This window comes from Pelecanus crispus, chromosome 11, assembly GCF_030463565.1.
Source record: "Pelecanus crispus isolate bPelCri1 chromosome 11, bPelCri1.pri, whole genome shotgun sequence".
Classification (NCBI taxonomy): domain Eukaryota; kingdom Metazoa; phylum Chordata; class Aves; order Pelecaniformes; family Pelecanidae; genus Pelecanus; species Pelecanus crispus.
This window is the reverse complement of record NC_134653.1, coordinates 18,000,948-18,027,800: the sequence shown is the minus strand read 5'-3', so window position 1 is coordinate 18,027,800 and position 26,853 is coordinate 18,000,948. Positions and strand designations below refer to the sequence as shown.

At 42.2% G+C, this 26,853-nt stretch overlaps 1 protein-coding gene across 2 annotated transcripts in view; it reads left to right on the top strand.

The window, feature by feature from the left end:
* Window positions 1–26,853, top strand: part of CLUAP1 (clusterin associated protein 1) — a 69,703-nt gene that overhangs the window by 41,896 nt on the left and 954 nt on the right. For both annotated transcript variants that reach the window (XM_075719062.1, XM_075719061.1), the window contains exons 9-11: window positions 4,997–5,069; window positions 15,465–15,572; window positions 24,696–24,751. In XM_075719062.1, coding sequence (XP_075575177.1) covers window positions 4,997–5,069; window positions 15,465–15,572; window positions 24,696–24,751 — 237 coding nt within the window. The remainder of the gene's footprint in view (window positions 1–4,996; window positions 5,070–15,464; window positions 15,573–24,695; window positions 24,752–26,853) is intronic.

The following is a 26,853-nucleotide window of genomic DNA, read 5'->3' as shown; positions in this document are numbered from 1 at the left end:
CCCGACTTCTCTTCGTGCTGTCATCATCACCGTTCCATGACAGGCCTAGTTTGAAGCCCTCCTCATAGGTTAGCAAGCCTGTCGGTAAAGATTCTTCTGCCCCACTGCTTCAGATGGGTCTTATCGCTTTCTCATAGTCTTCATTCCTCAACAGAATAAAAAGGTAAAAAAACCTGTATCATTGCAGTCACTTTTAGTCAAGCATAACTAGAGCCATGTTCCAATTCAAATCATAAAACTGGACATGAATTTAGGGTGAGGTGTTTAATAGTGGTTCAGCATGATACAAAGCATCATCTTCAATTCTTAAAGAACAGCTCTGGGTGGGTTGGCACCCCATGCTATCATGAACTCCTGTGCAACCTCAATGTTGTGTTCACTTACCTTTCTGTTGTACCTAGCAGGCTTCCTCTTATTAAGAGTACTGTCACATTCTCTGTTCGGGCACCACACAATTTTTCCTCGTCCTTATATCTCACCCCTGTTGAATGAGTGGCAACACTCCATTATGAAAAACAAATCCTATTGTGTGCATGTAGCAAGAGCTAATCTCAGCTGCTTTGTTCTATAACAAAGCAAGAAACAGCTGCCGAGATTAATAGGCAAGGTGAAGATGAGATGGTTCAATCCATCATCAAACTGGTTCACTTTAAGTGTAGTACAGAGCAGTAGGATTACCACTATTCTCTAGCAAATCCCTGGGGGGGGGGGGGGGGGCAGACGACACACACACAACATGACACACACCAGAAGGAAACGTGTTTTCCCTTACTAAGATGAAAAAGTTATACATAGAGAGGGATGTCTAGAGAGATCTTTGGGACTGGGAGCATGTCTGAGAACAGAAGAAATAGCTTAGGCAAAAATTGAAATGTTAGCATCCAAACAAAAAAAAGTCAGCAAGCTTCAGTTGTTGTCTTGTTGTTCTTTCATACTTATTCCCTTCCTATTTTCCCCATTTCTTTTTCTTTTCTTTCTACTTAGTGGTAACCATGTTGTTTGCCAGCTGGCTCCAGGGCACAAATTCTTTGTATTCAAAATCCCGCTAGTGTTTTCTCCACAACTTTCTCAACAAAACTTTGAGGTTAACTTTAAAAAAAGGAGATATTTTAAATTATCAAATACTGCATCAGTTTTGTTCTTTCTGGTTCTTTCTGGTTTTGAGCCTTTTTAGACTGTATTGTGCTCATTCAAACTCCATTCTACAAAAAATCTACATTTGTCTTCAGTGCATTCAGTGTGCTGTAGAGGACAGGTAACATTCCTGCTGAATTGGGCACAGTTTGTAAACACAAGTGAAACTTATTTGTTTTAAAAGCCTTTGTTTGTCCTAGTATGTCAACAAAAGGATTCTTTTATTTCCTGTTGCTATTGACTGTATATAGACCATTTGTTTCTCTGTCACAAGATAAGGTGCCTGCAATGGAAAGCTGCTGACATAACTGGTGACTAAGGTGAACTGAACTCTTATACGCTAAAAGACATGGACAAATTACTAGTAATGAAAAATAGTTCTGACTTGATGATATAAGGAAACTTTTTCACTGTTAGGATAGTCAGGTATCGGAACAGGTTGCCCAGACAGGTTGATCAGTCTCTCTTCTTGGAGGTTTTTAAGACTCAGCTAGCTCAATTTGTGAGCACTGTGGTCTGATCCCATTGCTGATCCTGCTTTGAGCAGGAGGTTGGGCTGGGGACTTCTGAAAGTCCCTTGGAGCTGGGGTTGTTCTGTAGGTCTAAGCATCAGCAACGAAGTCCTGCCTTGCTGCCCATTTCACTAGGCTGGCTGCTCCGAGTTTGCAAAGTGATTGATTTGATTACTCGTTAAAGGGCAGATTTGCACCTCAGAAAGGCTGCATAATATATGAGACAGAGGAGTAGAAGTTCCATCTCAGCAGAGATCTCTCTGCCTCTAAAGCAGGATTTTCAGCCTTAATCATCTCTGGTGTCCTGAAAGGCCTGGGAGCCCCCTCTGACAGGACAGGATAGCTCTGATTTTGTGTTAATTGGCACTTTAATTGCGTTAATTTGACACTGTGGTTCCATGGTGTATGCTGCCACTTGATTTGGGTAAAGTTCACTTGCAGAGTAAGATACATGCAGCATTTGCCTGAAGCATTTCAGTCTCGTTTGTTTACTGGAGAGACTGAACAGGGTGCTTAAATGTTGGCTCCTGCTCATACAGCATCCCAAGGTGCCCAGGCCGTTCTCTGCGGGTACTTCACAAGGTCAAGGCCACATGTCTTGTTTCATGGAGCTGTCATTCTGCCACTCTGCGCAGAAAACCTCACTGTTGTCCTGTGTGGAGTGGTAGTCTATTATAAAGTCCGTTGTATGACATTATGTGTTGAGAGAACATCTATGGCATTATGGTTGTCACGCCCTCAGCTTTTCTCCCTTGCCACATTTCAGAATCCCAGGGTCACACAGAAGTGGCCATCCTGAAACAGAAAAACATCTGTGATTAGCATGGTCTTGTTTTCACTGAGCTGATATAAATCACATCTGTTAAGATAATGTGAAGGGTGGGGAGTGGTGTCTGCAGTGAAGGTGGAAGCCAGTCAGGCCAAAAAATGCGGCCTGATAATTACAGTCATTAAAAGCAGCAGGGAGAAAGAGAAGCTGAAGCTGCTACTGACTCAGCTGTTTAAAAGTTATCATTGTTTTTAAACCCAAAATCTTAAACCAATGAAGCTGTTGTAATTCTTTCACTAATTTAACAGATCTAAGATTTCTCTGTGATTCTTTTAAGTGAGTATGTAACTTCAAAAATTATATGATAAATTTTGTTTACTTTCTAGATCTATGATCTGCTATTGCTTCTGCCCCCTCTTTTGTAGATCTTACTTGTTAAGGACTGTACACAGCACTTAACTGATGCTCTCCTGGTTCCAAATGGTTTGAGGCTGCCCTTTTGAAGCAGTTTTTGTTGCCGCAGTTTTTCATAAGCTTTTGCAGGGTGTAGTCTGGCAGCACAGCTAAACTGATGCAGTGATGGGCTACTGTTGAAAGGGACAATGTTGTACAGTCTCAGCAGCTCCCTTGGGCTGACAGCCCAAGGCATTTGACCGACCATGCATTGAACTACTCGGAAATTTAAACCAGCAGAAAATCAACATTTTTCCTGCCAGTTAACTCTGGGCTGGCTTGGTATGAGGTCAGCTGAGCTGCTGGCAACAGCACAAGTAAGAGGCTAGAGGAAGGAGGGAGAAGTGGCTCATCTATATGGTTAAACTATAAAAATTATTAAACTGTTCTTATCTCAACCCAGGAGTGTTTCTCACTCTTACGCCTCTGATTCTCTCCCCCATCCCATCAGGGTATGGGGAGTGAGTGAGCAGCTGCGTGGTGCTTAGTTGCTGGCTGGGGCTAAACCATGACATCTTCTTACCTTCTCCCCTCTGTCCCATGGATATTCCAACTGAGTCCATGTTTCCTTTCCGCAAATGCACTGTAAATGTGCAGATTTGACCATGTCAAACCAACAGGTGTTTTTAATTATATGCATATTTTGCATAGAAAAATCAAAGGCTCAAAAAAACCTTAGTTCAGTCCACAGTTAATTAGCTTTCCCATCTATTTGTCTTGCTTGAGTGGAATTGAAGAGACTAAAATTAGCAAAATTCGTGGCTAAATCCTTCCATCAGTTGTTTGCCACCTGTTTAGTATTGTAGGTTCTATCTGAATCTAATTGTATGCATTCGTATCTTACCTACTTTATCATGTTTAGTTTGCTATTCACCATTAACATTACCCAAATTTAAACTAGATAACATTAAAAATATATTTTTCTGTCTGGTGCTGCTATTGGAACAGTGAACCTTAGTTCCTAAAATTCAGTCTCTTGGTATCTTTGCTAGATTTCAGTCCTAGCTGGATGGAAAACTTCATGAACGCAGCGAAACACCTCCTACAATTCCTTTGTGGTGTTCAGCAATCAAATAGTCCCTTTAGTCTACCTGGTCTGTGATGTTCTGCAAGTGCATGCATCCTACAAGATGAAAATTACACTCATCAGTTACTGTCTACAGAGCCAGCCATGTTTTCTTACTAATCCATTATGCTGGAATGAGAATGTCTGTCTTCACTGCCACCGCCCTGCTACCATCAGCCTGCTTCTTCCCTTCTGGGCTATCACATTTCTTACTCAGTTGACTATGCAAGCTTTTATAAGTCCTTGTGGGCCTTTTTGTAACATTTTCTTTTACCATTGACCTTCATTTGAATGGGTTGAGACTTGTGATTTGCTTCTCTTCCTCAGCACAGCAACCAGTTCTACCTACCTTCTTCCATTTGCTCTTAACTGCATTTGTCATAACTGTATCATACTGTTATTACAATAGTGTTTCTCAGCATATTTTTATCTAACAACCTGCTATATTCAAAAAAGAAAATCAACAAACCACCTTGTGCAGTCTTACTGTCATGGTTCTCCTTTGCACCCAAATAGTATAGTATAGTATATGGCTATATTTCTCCAACTTATTGATAGAGCTTTTTGCTCCCATTTTGTTTGCATGCATGGAAATGTGTGAATTTATTCTGGTTTGGTTTGTGTATTACGAAGCTGCAGTCATTTCACAAACCACTTCTGGTGTTTAATGGAGTGTTGGTTGAAAACAGCTATACCAAAGACTGCTTTCCAAAGAAAGCCCCTTTCATTGTGTGATGGCAGTAATCTTCTGTGGGATGAAGACAACTGAACTCATTTTCAATGTGATAAGTGAGGTTTCAGCCACTGGGAATATTCAGTTGATTTTTAGTGCACTGTTTTACCTGGGTACATGTTTTATATCCTGACCCTCATGGTCAAAGTAAGTAGGAGCTCCCATATTTCAATTAAGACCTTTTTTTCATAAAATATTTTCAATGCTGAAATTTTCTATTCTCATTCTACTTGTGAGTGCTCTTAACTGTTGTTGTAGGACCATCCAGTTAGTTACTTGACTGGGTAATGTGGCAGCTTTTCTAATTCAGTTGTTTTCACCTCTTACAGGAAGCAGCAAACATGCTGCGTCTTATGCAGAACAGGCTGAAGGAAGAGGAGCAACACCTGCTTAAGAGTGGAAGTAAGTGGGATTTCTTCACCGCTTGTGTTAGCAGAAAAATTGTTAAGTGTTGGCCACTTTATGTGTAAGTATCCACTTACTAGCAGAGGGGACATGGGATAGATAGCAGAGTCAACAGGCTATATTAGAAAAAGTGGAATGATAATAACTTTGAAAGGACAACAGTGAAATAGGGAACCTAACCTCTGTGAAATGCTCCTCTGCCTTGTAAATTTTACAGTGCTGAGGGATGAAAACAGTCATCCACTAAACATGCTGTGCAATTGCAATGAGCAGATTTTAGGCTTTATTTTACTATTATCCAAGCCCATATAAGCTGGCCGTGGACACAGCACTTGTCCCAGCGTGATGGGATTGCTGATGACAGGTTGGTTTGCGAACAAACTTGGTTAGATGATTCTACTCGGCAAAATGCCTGCATGTAGGTGAGTAGTCTCATTGGTTTGTGGGACTGCTTGGCTGCCTCATATTACACAAGTGCTGGTGTGCCTTGCAAAACTGGAGTATAATTTCTGTCCTCAGCAGTTAGCCTGCCACATTGCACGCCGTGGAGTTTGGTTATGTGTTTGGACTAATTCTTTGTGATGTGTCTATCAGATCATAACTTTCACAGATGAAAAACTCTGTTTGAAATCCTCTTTAATGTCACTAATCTTCAAAGTGGGATCTACGTTTGCCTGCTTGCATTTGCTTGATTTCAGTGTACCTGCAAAATGTGAATGCAGTTAAAATTCAGGTTTTTTTTCTTTTTTTCTAACTTACTCTTAATTAATTAGAATTCTAGCTGAGGATCAGAAGGGAATAATAACCTCTTGAGATTTTGTAGAAAGCTAACAAACCAGATTTTGCTCCTTTTGAGCCAAGCGTCAGCAAGAACTTCCTCATTAATTACCCCTGTGAATTTAATATTGCAATATGTGCATTTTTATATGTTAGTGGGAGAAAATAGAGGGAAGTTAATTCTCAGAATCAGAGGGAGAGTTCATGAAAGCTGAAATTGAGTAAGGACATAAAGGTTGCACTTCATTGTTTGCTAGCAGAGATTTTCAGAGCAAGCTCATGAAAGAGGATATTCACTCATTTCTGCCCATCTTTGATCTCATCTTCATATGTCAGTGCAGTAAAAAGTGAAGAAGTTTTAGCTGAAACATAGGATTTGTAAAATAAATTATAATAATATGGAATTGTTTCAAGTATTTACTTGAGTGAAAAAGTCCAGGTCCTGCTATCTGACAGTTTCCAGAGTAAATAAGTTCAAGAGGAGAACAACATCTATCATCAATAATTAGTATATTATTAATTAATATGATTTCTAATTATGAAGTATAATGTGAAAATTTGCTGACCTGCTTTATTCTCATCTGTGGATTTTTCACACTTGGAAAACTACTACCCATTTTGCATCTCTGAAATAGTATGAACCTTGCCTTTTAGTGAGTGATTTAACTGCCACCCAACAACATATGATTATGACTTGTAAAGACCCAAAAATATAACCATAATACATCTTTATTCAAGTACTTAATTGTCATAATTAGTATTTATTCTAGTGATAAGAGCACCAGAACCCTTGTTTTCAGTGCTGGCTCATTTATTGTCTGTCCCATAACCTTGGAAAATCAAGTCATCTTTGTCAGCTACAGTCTGCCTTTATCTGCACACAGTGTGGAAGTCTGCAAAGTTGCAGAGGTGTAACTGAGACAAGAAATTTGGCTCTTGGAGGCTGTTTCCCCAGTCATGACCATGGAGCACAGCTTCATTAGTGAGTGCTGTAAGGTTAATTTATTGAATGCTGTAAAGCTCTCCGAGACCACGGTTTGCTAACATACAGTGATCAGGCACCAGGCTGTGCTTTCCCCTTAGACCAGACCCACTCTCCTCCTCTCATTATTAGTTAAATGGTGCTCTTTTTACAATTCAAAAAAGAGATTTGCTTTGATAAGAGAATGCAGAGGTTGGTATCTTAAATGGCATAGTGCCCCATTAGGGGTATGTTTACAGAATGTTTATGTTAATCTTAGCATCCTAGTCACAAGAAAAGTGTGTATTTTGTGCAAGAGGAAACAAAGAAACAGCAACAGAATCAGTGCAGCATCACTGAACAGCTTTGCCTGCCCAACCACCCCGCAAAGGTTAACAGTGAAATTCACACTAGAAATGGGAAGCTCGATCAGGGATGGAGCTTCTGCCGTAGAGGATTCCCAAGAGCCCTACAACCTTGGTCTGGCAGTTAGTGATTTTATCAACGAGTACTGTGAGTGTTGTGTGTATTGTGGGGAAATGGTGTAAAGTGCTACAGGCATGAGCACTTAAACCTTCTTTCACCTGTGTTTGGAGATTCTGCATGCTACATCCCTCCTTCTAAGATAGGATGTGCTCTGTTAATGAGACAGGCACAAGGAAGATAAAAGAAGGGTTTTTCTTCACCATCAGAAACATCTTTCTAAAGTAAGCTTGGGAGGAAAAAATACTTCCTTATTCCACTTGCTTTTTTGAGTAATGCCCCCCACACAAAGCAAAGTGCTTTTATCCTGAGTTTTCTTCTATCTTCAGTTTGTCAAAAAATGTAGGACTTTGTTGTCTGTCCTTCGACCCAACAAATACATTGAGCCTGCTCGCAGGACTGTTAAAGTAGACCCTGCTCTAACTTGGTCTTGCTCATGCAGCGGGTTCTGGAGATGAAGGAATTAGCTTCTTCCCCTTGCAGCTCCGCTCAGTGGAAGGTGGGCAGGCTGGCCTAATGTCTTCCAGTATTCTAAGACTCTCTGGCTGAATCTTGAAGGTCTGGGGTGGTGGAGTGAGCTTCGTTTGAACAGATTCATTGCTTTCCTACACAGAGGGGTGACACAGGGCCAGTGCCTCCTGCAAGGAAAAGGGAAGGTTCTCTAACTCTCATTACACTTTGTTCCTGAGAGCTGCAAAACACTTAATGAGGCTCTTCTAACAGCATAGCCTGGAATCTGGTGATAAATTTGTTACCATTAACTGATAAAAGTCAGCATCCATTCTGCCCCCATAAGCACTCTTACCTTTGCGTACCTTTGTAATTGATGCAGTTCTCTTATTGTCTGGATCCTTTGACCTTATCTCCTGCTAATTTGGTAAGAAGGGTTGCAGATTAACAGTTCATTTCTCTGCAGCAGAAGTTGCAGGAATTCTGGACAGCTCTCAGTTGAGTTTCAGGCTGAACTAACACCAGAGAAACCTAAATCGTATTTCTTGTAAAGAAGAGCTGTGGAATGTAAATTGAATTGTGCAGGTCTGTTAAGAATATAGAAAGGCCATGGATATGTCATGGTACTCGCATAAAATTTGCAAAAATGTTTAGTGTAGTTCAGAAACAGCCTGGTTCTTTTTTTCTTTTGCTAGCATACATTGCAAACCATCTTTTATTTCTGACAGAGCATCCCCAGAAAACCACTGCACTAAAAAAAAAGAAAAGCTGACACTAATGTATGTGAAAACCCATTCTTAAATTATTTAAAGATGTTGAACTTTAGATACAGATCAGGCTTTGAGTATTATTTACATGATAAAAATATATGCAATTAAGTATTTGCAGCAGTACAGAAATGTTTTTTGTGATGAGTGGTAAGTAAATTGCTATTATTTTTTAATCTTTATTTCACATAAGCTGCTCTTAGAGAAACCAATATACGATGTGGTGTTTTTCACACAGCATGCTGCCCTTATGGCACATCCAAGGTTGGTGCAAAGTGACAAATGCCAGTTGACTGAAACTCAGGGCTTGGCTTCCTTGTGGTTAATGGCACAGTGACTCCTAAAACATTGTATTAGACACTGCTCGGATGAGCACTGTGAAGGCTGTTGATAGAACTATTGTCAGGTGTAGATACGTGAAGAGTTGCTCTGATAATGGCTTGGTGTGAGAGGAGAGGGCTAGGAAGGTTACTGGCCACAGCAGAAATTCAGGATGTTTTTTCAAGTTCTTCCAAGGTTGAAAAAGCATGTTTGCTGAGCAAAAAGTAACAAGTGGAGATGTTTCTAGACTGAAATACATTTTTTCAGATTAATCAGCTTATTACATTTACAGATCTTTCTTTCTCACTTTTTTACACACTTTTTCACATGCGTTTTCTCGCATTCTTTCTTTTTAAGATTTTTTTTGTCAATTTAAAAGCCGACTATATAAACTATAGTTAAAAAAAAGTAATTTTGTTTTGAAAATATAAAAATAAACTCTTTGACTTTTTCAAAGTATTTCCTGTATTTCTTTTGGGTAACGCTATGCCCAGGATTTGATTTCAATTTGCAAAAGTATTTGCTGTAAAACTGCATTTTTCATTGACTGTACCACTTTCTGGTGTGCAGCTCCAGTCAGCCCACCCTGCATACTCTTGCTTGGTATGTAGAATGAATAAACATCCATGTTACACAGCATTTTGAAATTTGCACTACTTCAATATTGTTCAGCAATAGCAACAAGATTAACTGATGCTCCTGGAGAGCTTCAATTCTGCTCGATACATGACCAGAGTGTTTCCTTGGCCAGTTCTACTTGCTGAGCTAACTCTTTCTTTTCTGACAGCCAAGCAAAACATGATTCACTCTACCGTCTTGCTCAATTAAACAGAGCAAACAGATGTTGTGCTTTGGATAGCAAATCGCATGACGCTCTTGCCGTTTGCTGCTGCACTGAATCTCTTGTACCCTTTCTACTCCAGAATTGATGCTTTAAAATCTGGCAGCAGATAAACAAAAAGCCCCATTGCAACAATTGCAGCATTTGAAGCGTAGCAGTGAGTCGCTGGGTAATTCCCACAAGGGTGAGATGCCTGGATGGTATTGCTAATCCACAGGACTGTCACCAGCAGGATGCTCAGACCACCCATCTTGTAACAGATGCTTGGAATTTGTCCACAATAGTCTTGTGTTTTGCTTGTTAAATAATTGCAAATTCATATTCTAATTTAATAGTATTTTGATGGATTCTTGGCTTTTAAGATCACTAGAAATAGTTATGGTCACTGAATATGATGTCTCTATAAAATGGGCCAAAAAAAAACTTAGATACTTATTCCTGTGCCAAGACTACAAATCCCAGTTTAAATGGAGCTAGTCATTGAGAGTTATTTTTAATTATTTCAAGTGACGCAGACCTATTGCTTCCCTGGGCAGTGGTTAATCGTCCTTACTGTTAAAAATGGGTGTTTGGATAGACCATTTTAAAATGACCAAGCGAGGTAAGAGAGTGCACTTAGACCTCTACAACCTACTGGTTGGTGTTTGTTGGTATGTTATTGCCCATTTTTGGTATACGAAGGTCTGAACATCCAAGCTTTCTGCTGAAGTTAATAGGAGCCACAGGTGTTTGGACCTTGATCCAAGCTCTCAGTACCAGGATGAACTTCTCTCAGAGATCAGAGGAAGGATCTCAGTTTTGTGCTATGGACAAAGGATGTTCCCAAATTAAATTTATATATCAAAAGCATTTCTTCCTGTTCAAATTGCAGAGCTGCAAATCTGTAAGTATTCAATACACAACTAGTGTCTCTGAGTTTGGTGAGACATGAGTATGGGTTTGGTAGAACCAAGGCTTTCAAATGGGAACTGAACTTCACTCTCCCTTTGGTCACATTAAAATCCCAATTAAAATCCCAATCCACCCCTTTTTTTTTTTTCCTGTTCTAAAATTTCATGCTATTTATTAGATGGATTTTATTTTGGAGCAAGTGGCTGTCAGTTGCCCACTTGATTTTCTCATGATGTTTTTTCACCAAAATCAACATCCTGCTGAATCCAATAATTGCTGTGGAGCCAGTGCCTGTGTTTTCAAAGCAGTGATTTTTGTTATGAAATTGAACATAATAAACAACACTTACATCTAATTCTAAACCATATCAATAAATGGTCTCCTTTGTGCTCATTATCTTCACCACAGTACCTTCTTATTTTACGGTTGGATACATTTACTTGAGTATTTATGCAAACTAACAAATCTGTAATGAAATCACTGGTAAGTTATTAAATCATGCTGGTTTTCCATCAAGTGTTGCAAATTACCAAAAATTAAATCATTTAAATATGGTATTATCGGTGCAGGTATCTGCTCTGGCTTTTTCTGGAAACAGTAGGTGTGCTTTGGAACAAATAACGCATCTTCTGAGAGCAGTGTTTTTCAGTTGTAACCAGGATGTACTTTTTGTGGCTGGACTGCTTTAAATGAAACTAATTTAGTTGACTGAAACCCACCTTTATGAAATGGAAATGTGGAAATGTAAGGCAAGTGGAGTTTAAAATCCTAATATATACTCTCTCAGGTAGTCTGATGTTTTGCCAGTATTCTCTGTGCAGTAGAGTAAATCACAGCAGTGGGGAAATGGGCCAAACACAGTTTATACAGTTGTTCTGTTGATTACCTTTTTGTAGTAAAAATACAGGAGCTTGTTAAAATACCAGCCTTAAGCTCCAGTGAGCTGCCAGCGTTGGCCTAAATTTGGGCACGTGTATTGCTGAATAGCAGTTTATTGTGAAAAGTCAAATAATCTTCATGTAAGCCCATGCAAATCTCATAAGCCAGCTCTGTTAGAATGTGTTCTGTACTCCATCTACTAGTACATGGGAACTTGTAGTAGTATGCCTTATTATCTTTGTTGCTTTATGCTGATACTAAGAAAAATCTACGTTTTCTCCATAAAGAATGTTCCTTGTCTCCCTGGAACTGATGCACTGTAATTTCTGGTATGCAGTATTACACAGATGTGGTTGTGACTTATCCTAGGGCAACAAGCAGTTTCTTTCTATATGTTGTTAAATGAAACTTTCTGAATTGTCACCTTTTTATGAATACCAAGAATATTTGGTTGAAAACTGGACACATTGGGCATGTACAATGAAGGATGTAGGATGGGGGAACCCTGTAGTGCTCTAACTAGGGTAGGTCACACATGGCACTAGACTAGTCTGCCGTTTAATCCTGCTAAGCAGCCTGTACTCAGCTTGTCTTTATCTTGTGTATTTAAATAAATTTTCAGCAATATACTCTGATTCTGTGTCCTTGGGATTTTGGCCCAGCACAGTTCTGCTCAGTTGATGATAACTCAGATTGTATACTGGACAGAGCCAGGCTTGGTGATAGCAGCCATTGAGCTGGGTTAGAGCAATACATTTATTTTTTTGTAAATATAAAAGGCGCTCAATGTCTTTCCAAGTGGTAAGAGGGAGGCTTGGAGGCACAGATTTTACTGTTGCTGAATTTGCATTTGCAGCTGCCACTTTTCTTATCCTCCAGCGTGCATTCACTGTAGCAGCACAGTGATGCTTCGTGTTGGGGTATGTGCATCAGAATTCCAGCTAGGCTGTTCAAAGAAAATCCAAACTCTTGCCATAGATCCATAACAAGATGTGTTTCAAAGTCACAACTTGGTAGGAAAAATTATGCACTGTGCTTATATAATGATAATTCACCTGATTAATCTTCTCTTCATTTATATGGAAAAGTAATCCAGGATTTTTAAAAGCGTAAATGAAAGCTAGGCATTCAGTTGCTACTGTCTTGGCTTGTCGAGCACACTGTGAAAGACAAGAGGCAGAGCTGGGGCACAAGGCATGCTTTTCTGGGGCTTGCCAGAGGTATTCTGTGGCATCCACACATGGGCTGAACAGCAGAAAACTGACTTCATCACTGATAGGCGAGAGTTGCATCATCTGAGTTAGTGGGGGAGAAGGATAAAAGAAATAGGGTGAGAAAGGGTGGACTGAGAATAGCAGAGAACCTGAGGGAAAGAAGAAAAGGGCTGGGTGAGGGGGGAAAAAAAGCTGTGTTTAAACCATTTCCTTTCATAAAGTAGCAGCTTGGGGCCCTCCAGCCAGTGATGCTCTCTCCACAGTAGGTGTCACTTCTATCGCAAGGCACTTACTCACCTTGGGATCTTCCTGCAAGTCCTACTTTCCAACAGAAAGATATTGTGGGGAATTATATGATGAAATGAGCTTCTTTTCTGTAAGTTGAAATGGGTCAGAAATGGCTGGAGTGCTGCAGGGAGCTGGAACGGTTCACGTGGTTTAGGAGAGCATTAAGCCATCAGCGTGGGTAGTTTGGAAAGAGCGCTTCTACGTACAGCAGAAGGAAGATGGCAGATTCATTCCCATTTATTCTTGTCTTCTTACTGCTGCTTTGTCTCAAGGGAAATATATTTCATATGATATATCTGAAGTCTGTTACCACAAAAGGTTTAAAAAAAGTGTTTCCAGAAAAGTGAAATGTAAAATTAAAGCCCCGTGTTGTTACAGTCATGCCCCCAACCAGAGCAGAATTGCATCTCTGTGCCTCTCTGCAGTAAATCCTGTCCCCAAAATGGTGTTAGCTGGGTTTGCCACTTTGGGTTGTCAGCGGAGAGCACTGGCTCCATTAGTCCCCACCTCATCTGGCAGCTCATGCTCAGGAGATCCCAGCAAGAAGCAGAAAGTGCTAATGGGGACAAAATAGAAGTGGTTTGGCAAAGTAATCATAAGGGCTCTCTGCGGCATCCTCAGCTCTGGCCAGTGGCACTTCGTAACAGGAAGAGCACAAATGACAAAACCTGAAAGGGAAGAACTGCTGCTCTAAAAAAAAGAAGAAAAGAAGGAAGAAAAAAAAAGAACCCCACAAAATAAGAACAAGGGCATTTTTGTAGTAGCAGTGAGAGCCATTGCAGATGAGATGGTCTCGCTCTTTCACATACAGAGCATGAACCTGAATCTTTTATTTAGGCTTCACGTGGGTCTTCCCAAGCAGTTTGCCTGGGCAAGGGCTGAAAACCTCATGTTCCTGAACACGAGGTAAACAGAAACAGTATTCAGGTCCCACAGCAGGGAGTGATTCCTTCACTTGCCAAAGAAAGCGCAACACAAATAGAAACTGTAGCTAACATTGCTGGAGCCTCGTAATCTTACCAGGGTACCAAATAGCATCCCTTGCTCTTATATTTTGTCATTAACTTAATATTGCATTTAAAAGATTATGGAAAATGGAAAAATGTCTAATATTTATATATTGTCCAATAATTAAATATTGCAAAGATGTGTCAGCTCATTACTAATAATAATTAAAGTAGTTATTTCCATTTTCAGCTCAGACATGTGTGTAATTAAATGTACCTGGGAAAGAATTGCCTATTTTCTCTAAATAATTAACAGCTATTGTTGCTGCGCTGAGTGCTGACCTCACACAGGGTCCTGTTGGGTTTGTCATAGCACTGCTAATTCCATAAGCTCCTGCGGGCAGGCCACTACATAGCATCAGCTCTGAGCTGTAGGATCAGCTGGTGTAGAGGGTGTCATCTCTACATGAGTGAGAAGAGTTCATAAGATGAGAGGAGCTGAGGATCTGGCTCATTGATTGAATGTTTGAAGAGAGAAGTAAATAATCACAAGTGGGCAGTAGCTGGAAAGCAGAGCTTGGTCTTAGTGAGCCAAGGAGCTTGCACGAACAGGCTGGCATGAACAGGGAGAGAGGGAAAAAGCTCATGGGACAGAAGGAGACTTAAATGGAGCAGAGTCTGCTTGAAACTTTCCACACAACTCTGTAACAACTTTCCACCCACTGTTTTGTTTCAGAATAGGCTCGGGAGAATCAGTTTGACCATGCATATGAACCTCAAGGTAGGACTTGTACAGCTGACATGGAGAACAGCCTGCCCTTTTCTTTGCAGGCACTTTTAAGTATCTGAAGACTTTTGTCATCCTTTCAAATATCTGAAGGACAATTTAATCTAAGTCCTTTAGGTCTGATCCAGTTTGTGACTGGGGAACCGGCAGTAAGGGACTAAATACACTTTAGTTCGGATAGTAAGAAGAAAACAAAGGAATATTATGAAAATATTGGAAGAAGTTCCTACATCTTGGGAAGCTTTCCTGTCTCTCCAGCTATCTTGGGTTTGGCTGTAACTGCTTTCATTTATCTGGGGATGTCTCATTGTGCTTTTCTAACCTATGAAAGGCAGAGTCTAAGGGGATCATTTTTGACATTGCTTATGTCAGGGTAAAAGACTAGGAGATGTATTAATAAGCCCACACTTTCCAAACACTTTTAAAATATTTTTATCTTTAAATCAGTTGCTGAAATAGCACCTTCTGACTGTACATATGCTTCATACCCAGAGAGTGTATTTAGAACAGTGCCTTTATGGTACAATCTGAGGATCGTCCCAAGACAATTGTTTATATTGTATGCTTCTTTGTCACTTATGTGTAGAAGGATGCCTGCCTTAGGATGTGGACATTGCCTATATCCCTGTGCTCGCCTGTAGAGCCAATGCTCTGTCTGTGACTGCATTTTAATTAATCTTGGACTTGAACAAAGGCAGAGACTGCTAGCATCTCTTGTGTCCAACTGCTGTTCTGAGTTTTGGGCTGGTTTGAGTGATTTTTATCAACTGCTTTTGTTTTAACCAGATAATGATGATTCTGACGTAGAGATTCAAGAGGATGAAGGATCCGATAGTGAAGCGGGCGGAAGGCAGATCATGAAGCAGCGCACTGCCACAGAAACACTACTGCAAGGTATCTTAACCTTTCCTTAGTTGCCTTTATTCAAAAGGATATGCTGGAATTAGCTGAGTAACCTTAAATGTAAGAAAACGCTGTAATCATTCAAGGACATTGGCACTGCTCAGTTCTTGTGAGCTGTAAGTGTCTTATAGAGAAAACAGTGCTTTCAGGGGAGCAAATTAAGGAGTATTTACTGAAAAAAGTACCATGTGAGGAAAATCCTTCCTTGGTATTGCCTTGCAGGTTCTGAAGTAGCTTTATACAAAGCCTTAGAAAAGTAATACTATTTCTCATTGCAAAGCATTTATTTCCCTTTCGCTGTTGACACTTGTTCTAGTAGACTCTTCTTCAAAAGGAGACCTTTAGTGAGTCCATAAAGCCACCTGCACTGACACAGGCATGGGTGCATCACCCGTGAGTTATTTCTTTCAGGGAAGGACATCTGGCTTCTGCCACTATTTACATGGAGTGGAACTGCAGCCTCTGGCTGCTGATTCCCCTAGAGCCCTGGCCAGAAGCAACTCAGAGGAATTGCTGTCTGAGGGTCTGTGTTTCATTTAGGTGGAAAAATAAATGTTCTGCTTAGTGTATAGTCAAGCAAAATGAAACCAGGAAATCCAAGTTAGTTCTCAGCGTTCTTGTTAGCAGTGAGTGATTCTGACCATCAGCAAAAACCTCTCTGGGATCTGGATGAAGTGCCTGTGTGGGTAATTTCATATGCCACTACTTCTGCTGGAACCTGTTACTTAGATAGACTGCAAATATGTGTTTTTTCTGAGTTGAATTCTGCTCTCCCCTCTCTGGCTGAGACCAAAGCTAGAAGCTAGAGTTGTCAAGTCAATATAATTCAAGCATTTTTATCCTCAGTTCCTCTGTTTTTCATAAAACTTGAAAATTCTTTATAAGTGCTAGAAATGCTAATATCCACTAGGGATTTTTACATTGCAGTTTCTTAAGGAAGGGTTTGTATGCAGTTTTTAGAGCTTTGAAGGTGACTACGTAACTGTGATGCCTCATCTCAGAGGACATCACAACCTAGTGATAATGGGTACTGGCTGCAGCCAGAGTCAGCTCTTAATATCAGTTTTAGGAGTGCAAAGCTTTATTATAAAAGTTGTAGATTATGTTGCAAATAGAATTTTTTTCTAGGAAGAGCTTTGTTATCATTAATTACACTTACTGGAGACTCAGCATTAGCTTGTCAGACTTAAAGCAAGCAGTTCAAATCCCCAAGATGTTTTCTCTGCCATGCTGTTTAGATTGCTTTCTTTGCTTTTGTAGGTCTCTTCCTAGTGTTTAATAAATGACTTCTGGCAGATAATTATCCTCTGACTTTTGTATACTCTGGGCATGCTGTTTGCTGACTACACGGTCGCCATCCCAATCTTTAGTCTCCTTATCTCTGTGTAAGTTGGAAGCCTCCCTTAGCTCTCTGTCCTGTTTTTGCCTCTCACCTGCTGTGAACTACTGAAGCAGCTCCAGGTATTTTAAATGGCTCCTGAGATGCCTTTCCTACAGGACCTCCAGAAGGAGTAAGTTTCTATTCCCCCATTCTAATTCACAACACTTCAGTCCTACAGTGGTCCAGTGCAATATATGCTGGCAGAGATGGATACAAACACTGTCAGACTCTTAAAGGAAGGATTGTTGGCTCACTTTTCTGCTTTGCTGAGGTTACTTATCATCTTGGGCAAGTCACCCAGTTGCTCTAGCTGTAGCTACGCTGTGAGATTAAGAGCAAGCACTGTGTCCATACCTCTGGCTTTGGTTCAAAATGCCTATACTTTTTGTTTAGGAAACCTCAGCCTTGGAGTACCTCTGCTTCTGATGTTAGAGTGAGCTTGCTCAGGTCTGCCCATTCTTATCTGTCTGGAATACATGAACAAAAGCTTGAACTGTATTAAGACACCAGTCAGGCCAAAGCTTTCCTTTGGGAGCTCCAGCCTGATCCAGAGTGCGTGCTTACATGACAAGCAGTTCTAGCCTTGAGAACAGGCTCAGATCTGCACCTCTCTCTCTGTGTAAATGGGTCCCTTTGGTCCAGGACCCTTCTCAATAGTGAGGTTACATGTTTGACTGCGTGACCCTCACCAACTGAAGTGCTGGAGACATGTCAAGACTTGAGATTAATGTCAGGTGCATCAGCTTTTTTAGAAAATCAGGCCTGAACATTCACTGGCCATTTGTCATTAAACACACCAAGAATCTGTACATGTACTTCAGCACAAGTAGTTTGCATTTAAAATGTACTTAATTATTAAGGCAGCATGACAAGAACATTATTAATTACTGCTTTTTTCCTTGACTCAATTCAAGAGATTTCAATCACTTTCTTTTGAAGCATTGTGTCTCCTTACACGGTGGTGCTTCTGAGCCGTATTGGTCTCAAACTGAGGAGAAATGGTCCACTGTGGCCAGTTCCTGTAGTTGCTGTGGTTGAGTTTTACAGCTCTAATTTCCAGTTTATTAGTACTGTAAGAGAAGACTTCCTCCCTCTGCCTGTAATAGGTAGAGAGGTATTCCAGTGTGTTTTGCCGTTATAGAGGCAAGATTCTCAGGGAGAGATAACCTCTCTTATTAGACCACTTGGTATAATTGAGAAAAATCAACACTTTCACCCTCAGGAGTTCCTCCATCAGGTTTGTCTAGATACAGCAAAATTCAAACTAAATGCAGCTTTGACAATATTGCTCCTGGTTTTATCCTTTCAGCCAATCAAAAGACTTGAAGGTAGGATTTAGTCTCCCATGGAGCAGAAAAGAGTGTTAGCTGGGGGAGACATGACAGGCTGCTAGCTCCTGTGGTACAGAAAGAAAATTGAACCCTTATTCCCCATGTACAAGGAGGAATACGCAGTAGCAGGTTAAGAAGGAAACTGTAATGCTCTGTGGAGCTTGTATCTCCATTGAGGTCAGTGTTTCTGATTTAACAGTACAGCAAACCCAGCTTTAGGAAGCCAGGAAGGCTTCTGGACAAGGAGGGAGCAGGCATGGGCGTGAAAATAAATGGCTAGAAAGACAGTCACCAGACTGACCGTTTGTGAAACTACAACCTGGTTTGTTATCACAATATCACAATTACAGGCAAGTCTCCTCCTTGATGGGGCTTATAATCCATGTGTCACTAATCATTTGCTTCTGTAACTAAGAGAATACATTGATTTGTCATATGTAACTTTTAATTTGAACATTGTCAATGTGAATAAAAATTCATATCCACTTTTATTCTGCCTGGCAATAGGTAAGTAAGGCTTTACACAAATAAAATAGATGCATGGACTTCCCTGAGGTCAAACCATCAGTTAGTGATGGTGTTTCGAATAAGACTCTTGCTTTGTCAGAGAACCAAAGAAAAAGAAATTCTTGCAATGTGAAGGTCTTCACCATCTTCAGTGTAGAGAAAACTCTTGCCTGAAACAGGCCATAAACCAGTAGTTTGCAGCAGGATGGTTGTTCATATGCAGATAGGATGGACATCAGGGTGAAGAATGCAAGGCCTTGTCCTAGGAATGTAGAAGCTGCCATGCCAGGTCAGGCACGAGGTCCATCTAGCCTGGTCTTCTGTGTCCAGTACTGGCTGAAAGAAAATGCCTGAGGAAGAGTATAGGAACTTCCCTCGGGTTCCCTCCTGCTCTCAAACTGTTTTAACCCCCATCAGGATTTCCTGAGCTGGATGTGGTTTCCATTAATTTAGTATAACCCTCAGTAGATGTTTTTTTGATAAGAACATTTCCAGTTTCCCCTTGAACTAAAGTGGACTTTTTTTCACCTGTGCTATCAAAAGTGGCAGATGTTGAAGTGATGTGACTACATGTGCAGATCCATCTTTCCAGTCATTCGGACCAGAGTTCTGAAATGCATTTTGGAATCATCAGCAAGTTCAGGATCTCTCCTCAGCAGTAGCACTGGCTGATTGGGTAGGCCATGGCAGACTGGCACACACTGTACTTGTAACAAGGTAGGCAGTGGAAATGCTACCGAATGAATCAGAAATGATCCGTGCTTGCAGAACCGTGGGACTGTGCCTGTCTATAGTAAATCACCCTCTATTCCACACTGCCAGGATCTTTCAGCTCCTGTAAACCAATTATCCAAATGCTTTAGTTCTTATGTTTCTTTCTGTGATGTTGGTGTTAAGGGACATTTTTGTCCTATTTGGACCACAGAGACCATTTCACAACCGATACAGTAACAACTTCAGCCCCATTTGGTCTTTATTGTAAGAAAACAGCTTTATAAAATTCTGAATGTTTTTCAGTAAACAGTCAGTCCAAAGTCAAACAGTGTGAAAGCAGCTCTCTTGGAACCTCTTACCTTTGCAGAACTGACCCAGAGGATCAATGTGGTAATGATGTGCTGGCAGCCAGGTTAGCAAGTGTACTTGCTACTGAATGGATAAAATCTTTGCCTGTGAAAGCCTTCACTGTTTAAAATAGCAAGAACAAATAAGTCCCTGAATGTAGCAGATGAGAATAAAGGGTTTTTACTAAGAAAGGAAAGTGTATGTTGTTGGAGGAAGTGGAACCAAGTATGCAACAATCAAACCGGAGGTGGGTTCAGGGGCAGACCGAGAGCGTGGTCCCATGTCTCAGTGGATGTGGGCTTGCTTGCCAGCACCAGCCTAGTTCCCGTGCTGTAGCCAGGCCTGGGGGGATCCCCAGTCCTGCACAGATGCATCTTACAGAGGCAGCGCACACAGAGCAGCAAGTATCTGAAGCATGCTGATGATGCTGTTGTGGCAGACACTCAGTGTTTTGAGATGATGATGTTTAGCCTCCCTGTCTTGGTTTTCTTCTTAAACTTGAACGTGTGATTATTAAGTAGGAGCTGCCTAGCAGACATTGGGAAAGGGCCAAAGGTACCCTGCATGCTGGGGGGGAAGGCTGCAGAGGCTGAATTAGCCCTTGTTTTTTCAATCCTGTAGGGAGAATGGGAGCTTTGACATAGTAGCAAGAAATGTTCTCAGGTGAGCCTACACAGTCCTGTTTCCAAATCCCTCCATAGAGCATGCAAGCTGAAAAATAGAGAAGTCCTGTTCTCTGTGGAAATGGTCAGACTCCACTTGTGGAAATTCTCCAGCTTGTGCCCACGTTCATATTTCTGCTACTGAATTTCTAGAATGTTTTCCTTCCCTCTAACCTCCTCAGGTGTGTAGAAACCACAGGTGTGCCATCAATATGCGGGAGAGTGGAGGGATTCAATTAGGAATATGCAACAGCTGCCTGCTCCTTGTTGGATGTCTTGTTCACATTGAGTTCCTGTGGCTGTCACCTGCCTAATTTTTAAAAACACGTGTTAAATAACTAGTCTATTTCTTCCCTTCTCTCTGGTTCCTAAAGGAAATTTAATCTCTGAGTCCAAGACCAGAAACATATGCAAGTGCATTTCTCTTTACAAATACAAGATGATAACAAATCTGCAGGTTTTCTCAAAATGTTGCATTCTTCTCTGTTGTAGAAATGAATCTTGATAAGAAAAACATGCTGAAGCCCATTGCAGTTGTCTAGGCATCATTCAAATGCTGTGTGATCACATCCCTGATCTCTCAGCTTCATCCATAGGGACAGCTCCTTCTTACTGGTATGCAGCTTAGTGCAGGATGTGGTCTCCCTCTTTACTGTTCCCAGGTCATTCCCCTCAATCAGTCTGTTCAGAAACCCTTAAGAAACAGTGATCAGGGTCCCCCCACTGCTGCAGCCAGAGTACCTGAAGCGTGGGTTTCTGCAATAAAAACAGAAGAAAATGTCTTGTTCAGAGTCATGCCACACTTGATAACTGAAGTGCCACTAGGGAGGATTTGCCAAGAGTGTTGTTGCACATGCAAACTTCAGCCACAGACTCAAGAAACTGTCAGTGTCCTCATGATGTTCCAGCAGCTCCAGCTGGCAAGGCTTGAGTCTCAAAAATACCAGGAATCTGAGTTCACATGGGGCTTGCAGATACTCTACATCTCATGCATTCAGAGGCCAAAATAGATTCGGATGTCTGCACGGAAAGGAGAGCTATAGACCTGATGTGGCGTCAGGTGGGCAGAGGTGAGTCAGGTATGAACAGCAGCCTTGACACAGGCTCTGCTGGGCACTGAACTCTTCTTACCTTTCCTTTCCGTGTGGGATTTGTGATTATTTTCCCTAACACCAGAGCTTCTTTGAAAATCCCCACCTGATTTCTTGGCAGTTAACAAGAAGTACAGAGCAACAGAAACAAAAATCTTCTCTGACCTGGCCAGGCTGCTTTTTTCCTGATGATTCTTCATGATCCCTGGTGTTTGCAGGCATCCTGTTTCATGTGTTTGCCTTGATTCAATGTCTGTGAGGAGGTGAGTGGGTCTGGATTTCACGTGTACCGTGGTGGTGGCAGAGAGAGAAGGCTGAGGCATAAAGAACGGGTCTAGCAGGAAGGTATTTGGCTGTGCATTAGCAGGATTCAAGTTCTCCAGATGTTTCATAATGTACGAAGTCAAGGGGAAAAATTTCACAAATGCATCCTCTGAGCACCTCAGAGGACCCTACCAAACTGGTATTGCTCTCCGTAAACTTTTAAAAATAAATTCCTTCCTTGTGAACTTCACGAAGTGCAATTTTATCCTGACTGAGGCTTTGTATGCATGGCATACATGTTTTGTGTCAGCAAAGTTAAGTGCTCCCTGGGAGGGAAGGAGGTGTTTCTGTACACTTTCAGCCTGTATTATGGCCATTGTGACCCTGGACCTAGTGGAAAAGGAGAAGAGGTTGTAGATCTGAAATGGTGGGATTGAGACAGGTGACACACTTCTGAGCAAATTTCCTTTTCATGGAGGGTGTAAGAAATAAATAGCAGTATGCTCATGCTGGGCAGCAGCTGTAGTGTGCTTAATTAATCATTGTACTTTGACAATGCCTAGAAAATGCTGTTGAGATCAGAGCCTTGTGGTAAAGGCTACACTCACACTTAAGAATACAGTGCCCAAAGGGCACACAGATCAGAAAGGTCAGGCAAAATATTTATCCCAATTTTCTGTATGTGGAGGTGATGTGGAGGGATTGGAGGTGTCTTATCTGAGGTCATGCTGTGAATTTGCATTAAGAGCTGGAGACTGAATGCAGATCTCCAAACTGGGAGCAAGATGTTTCAGCTGCAATCTGCCTTCCCCTCATGGTAGGTTGTCCTAACCTCTCAGGTTAAGCATCGCTTCTTGCTGTCAGGCACAGGATTAACATATACCCACTGCTGGGTAAGAAGACGTAAATCATTCTAGTCCTGTGGATCCATTGTAGACAGCTGCACAGGTTAGTACAATGGCAAGCCATCACACGCAGAGGAAAAATGGCAAATGCTCACAGGCTTAAAATCGTAGATGCATGTTCATTTCTGATCTTTGATACCTCAGTGGCTGTAAACCGTGGCAATGCACAGAGATTAGATTTTAATCCAAAGGTGCAGTGAATTACAGTCTGTTCATTACTAACATTTTACCTAATTATCACTTTGTACAGCCTGTCCCGGCTGAATTCACATTATCTGTAAGTAAATATAAAGGGCTCTCACCCGCTTAGAAGCTGCATGAGCCTCTGTGGCTAGAGTGGTGCAGCACTCATGCTGCAGCAAGCTGAGCCCAGCTAAATTGAACCCAGGAAATTTCAAGTGACAAACACCCCCATACCTGCCAGCTCTCCCTGTCCTGTGCAAACGACTCTGTTTCCTGCCTCCCTCCCAGTACACATAGAAATGCACCGCAGCCATCTTTCACTTCTCTTGCTCCCACACACAAACTCGGGGGTTTACCATCTGAAAGTTAAAATAATGCTCCTGCCTTTGTCATGGAAGCTCTTCCACCGGTGTGGAAAATCTGCTTTCTCTCCTGTTTAGTCTACAGCATAGTGCACAACCTGAAGCTCCAGGCCCTCTGCATCCTGGGGTGTCTCCTGTGCGTGTCTCAGGCTTGTGCTACAGGACCTAATGCTGCTGATCCCACAGTCGCTAGTTCAAAGAGGTGCTTCTGGCTTAAACGATGTGGGAATCAAAGTCTGGGCAGTTCCTGAGTCTCGTCTTGCTCCAAATGTAAGCAGATTTTGTCTAGATTGGAAAAATCCATATTTGGCATAGAGAAAACTAGTGATGACAGGAGATAAACAGATGGTGAAATGTAGTGGTCACAGCAGGACTGTTAAATAGTCATCCGGTTAGTGCTGAGTGACTTCTGGTGGCTGCAGGAAGCAGGGCTGAGTCACCCAGTCAGCCCACATGCAGAATTTCCTCAGTCACAACTCTGCTATACCCATTCCCAACACCTTCCGACTCCCTTCCTAGCAAAGGAGACCACGCTAGCATCTTCCCCATTTCATACATCCTCTACATAACCAAAAGTAACAAAGCAAGGTGTAAGTGTGTTCTCCCTTTTCAGTGAACTCCCTACAGCCCTGAGATCTCCACCTCCCTCTGCAGGCTTACACATCCAACTCTCAACAAGAAATTCTTGATGTTTGCCTTGGCACTCCCTAGGATTCCGTTAAGATGTCAATCCCTATGGGAATATCAGAAAGGATCTGAGCATAGTGAGTTCTCTAAAGGACAGAAGGCTTACCACATGGAAAAGACAGACTATTGTTCTCTGTGTACCAAAGCAGAGGAAGGAATATGCCAAGTCACGGAATTGTTTAGGTTGGAAGGGACCTCTCAAGATCACCTAGTCCAACCCTTCTGCTCAAACAGGAGGTTTGCGCAGGTTGTCCAGGACCACATCCAGTTGGGTTTTGAATATCTCCATGGATGGAGACTCCACAAGTTCTCTTGGCAACCTTCTTCCAGTGTTTGACCACCCTCACAGTAAAAAAAAAAAGTGGTTTCTTGTGTTCAGATATAATTTCCTGTTTCTTAATGTGTCCATTGCTTCTTGTCCTATCAGAACTATCATACTGGCATAAGGTAGCTCTGGAAATACCATCCTGACTGGAATTACCATCAACCTTACCCTCTTCTATCTTCTCCTGAGCTCTGAGGCTTAACAAGGGGGTGGTGACCTTACATGCATTGGGATCTCATCCTCTCACTGCCATTTGACTGGTCCTCTAAAATGTAAACTCTGAACTTTATCTTCCATTCTCCCTCAGTGTTAACCATGAACCAGGCTTTATGGTGATTCTCTTTGCTCTTGCAGGAAGAGCTGGTGCACGGATCGTGGGGACAATGCAAGGTGGAGACACGGAGGAAGATGTAAGTAACCATCCCATGTGCCTGTAGAGCTTCTCTGGCAGTGATTTAGAATGACAGCCCTCTCCCCAGCTAAACAAACACCTTTTTATCTGCTGAATCTTCTACCCCAGGTCTGCTTTTCCCCTCCTTTCCTCCAGCTGACTGCTCTCTCATCTGCATAGACACATATTTTCCTATTTTTCTTTTGCTCTTGGAGTCTCTGTGCACTGTCCTGTGCTTTAGCCTCAGCCTTCAGTGCATAACTAGTGGCACATGGGCTGCAGGAATGCTGTTTCGTTAAGCTGTTGGGGCAGATTGCTGGGAAGAGGGGATCAGTGCAGTGTAGCAGGAGTTAGATGCATAGATCTAAATCCCCTATGTTCTAAAAACACATTTCTTGGAGCCCTCTCAGTGGTCTGTACTAACAGCATCAGTCCTTCAGTCCTCCAGATGATGGGACAGCGATGAGCGCGGAACTGTGAGCTGTGTCCCTTGGGATCCCTGCCTTGCAGATGAAGCTGTCCCATGGCTACTGGCTTTGCATCTGGCTGTGGTTGAGCTGGTGAGCAGACAGTGGCTAAATAGGTACACACAGGCTTGTACAGCAGGCACTTACTCTGACTGCTGTGCTCAGCCTTTGGCATATGTGGGCAATCTTTCTATGCCTCTGGGCACTCTTAAGTGGCTACATCTGTACTAGGAAGCTGAAGACAGCTGCTGTGATATGGTGTGCATCCATACAGCAAGTTCTCCCCACCATCCCAAAAAGGTGCTGGCATCCTACCTGCCAACCAGGAGCAGTGGGGCTGTCCTGTTCCCCATGTGTTGCTGGAATATTGTTTTGGAGAGTGCTAGTTTGCACAGGCCAAAACTGTGCTGGGAAATAGTACAAACACTTAAAAACTACAACAGCTGTGAATTTGTGTTTGAACCTGTGCTGTCTGTTAATTTCCTAGTGTAGATGTAGCCTTTCTGTCTCACTGTCCAGCAGACACCCCACCCAGTGCTGCCTGGCTAGATGAAGAGGGCATGCTAGGAGTTCAGACATCCTCTCTGGGCCCAGCAAGAAACCCTGTGCTGCTGGGGGATCATCTATCTCAGTACTGCCCTGCCTTTTGCTGCCTTCGTGGCATAGAAATTAAGGCTCTCTGAAACACAGAATTCACTTTTCAGAAATCCCTTCACAAAAGCCCATTACAGACACCAGAACCTGGGGGATCAGCAAAGCAGAGGATTGGATCAGGAAGCAGAGATTAATGGAGCTAGCATTACGCCAGGGTCCCCAGGAGAAGGTTTAAAACAGGGGGGAAGCAGGCGGGAAAATCCACCTCTACAGGACATAAGAATGGTAGGAAACTCCCGATGTTCACCGCCACATACAAAAGCCCTTTGCCATGGCTGTCTGACACTGCCAGGTTAGCCATGCAGAGCTCTGGGCAGACTATTTCTTCGGCAGGCAGGGTCAGAAGAGAGAAGATACCACTGCTATTAAGTGTTCATTGCAGAGACCTGGAGGCACTATAGCCGTAAGGGAGTTAAGTCTCTTGCTGGAGAGGGATGAGCTGCCCTTCTTTCTGCCCATCCTCACCTTTTCTCTGGAAAGGAGCTTGCAGACCATGCTCTGATGTTTGCTTCAGCCAGATTGGATGCTGTTAAGGCTGTTTCTTGCCTTCTGGGGAATGATTTGTGCCATTGGCATTCAGAAACATTTCTGAGTAGGGTCAGGACTGCCAGTGCTGTAGGTGAAGATGTTGCGACCTTAGTCGCAGTGCTGCCAGATTGTCCTTGACCATGTTCTTGCCAGGTTTGGATATTTTTTCTCTGCAATTTCTCCTTCCTTTGGACTTTCCTGTTCACAGCTTTCTCCCCTCCCTCCCCATTGGCACAGCCCCAGTGTATCCAGGTGTGGAAAGCCAAGGCCTTCAGCCTCTTAGTGCCTTCAGCTGCATCTGCTTCAGTTGTTTCATGGCTCTCCCCTCTTAATACAGCCTCTCAGCAGGCACCAGGGCTGAGAGTCTTGCTTAGGGACCCTTGCAGGCATCTATGTGTCTGAGATCAGGGAAGGAAACTAATGAGGCTTGTTTGAACCCCTCAAAGAGTTAATCGTGTTATGGAGTTGAGAA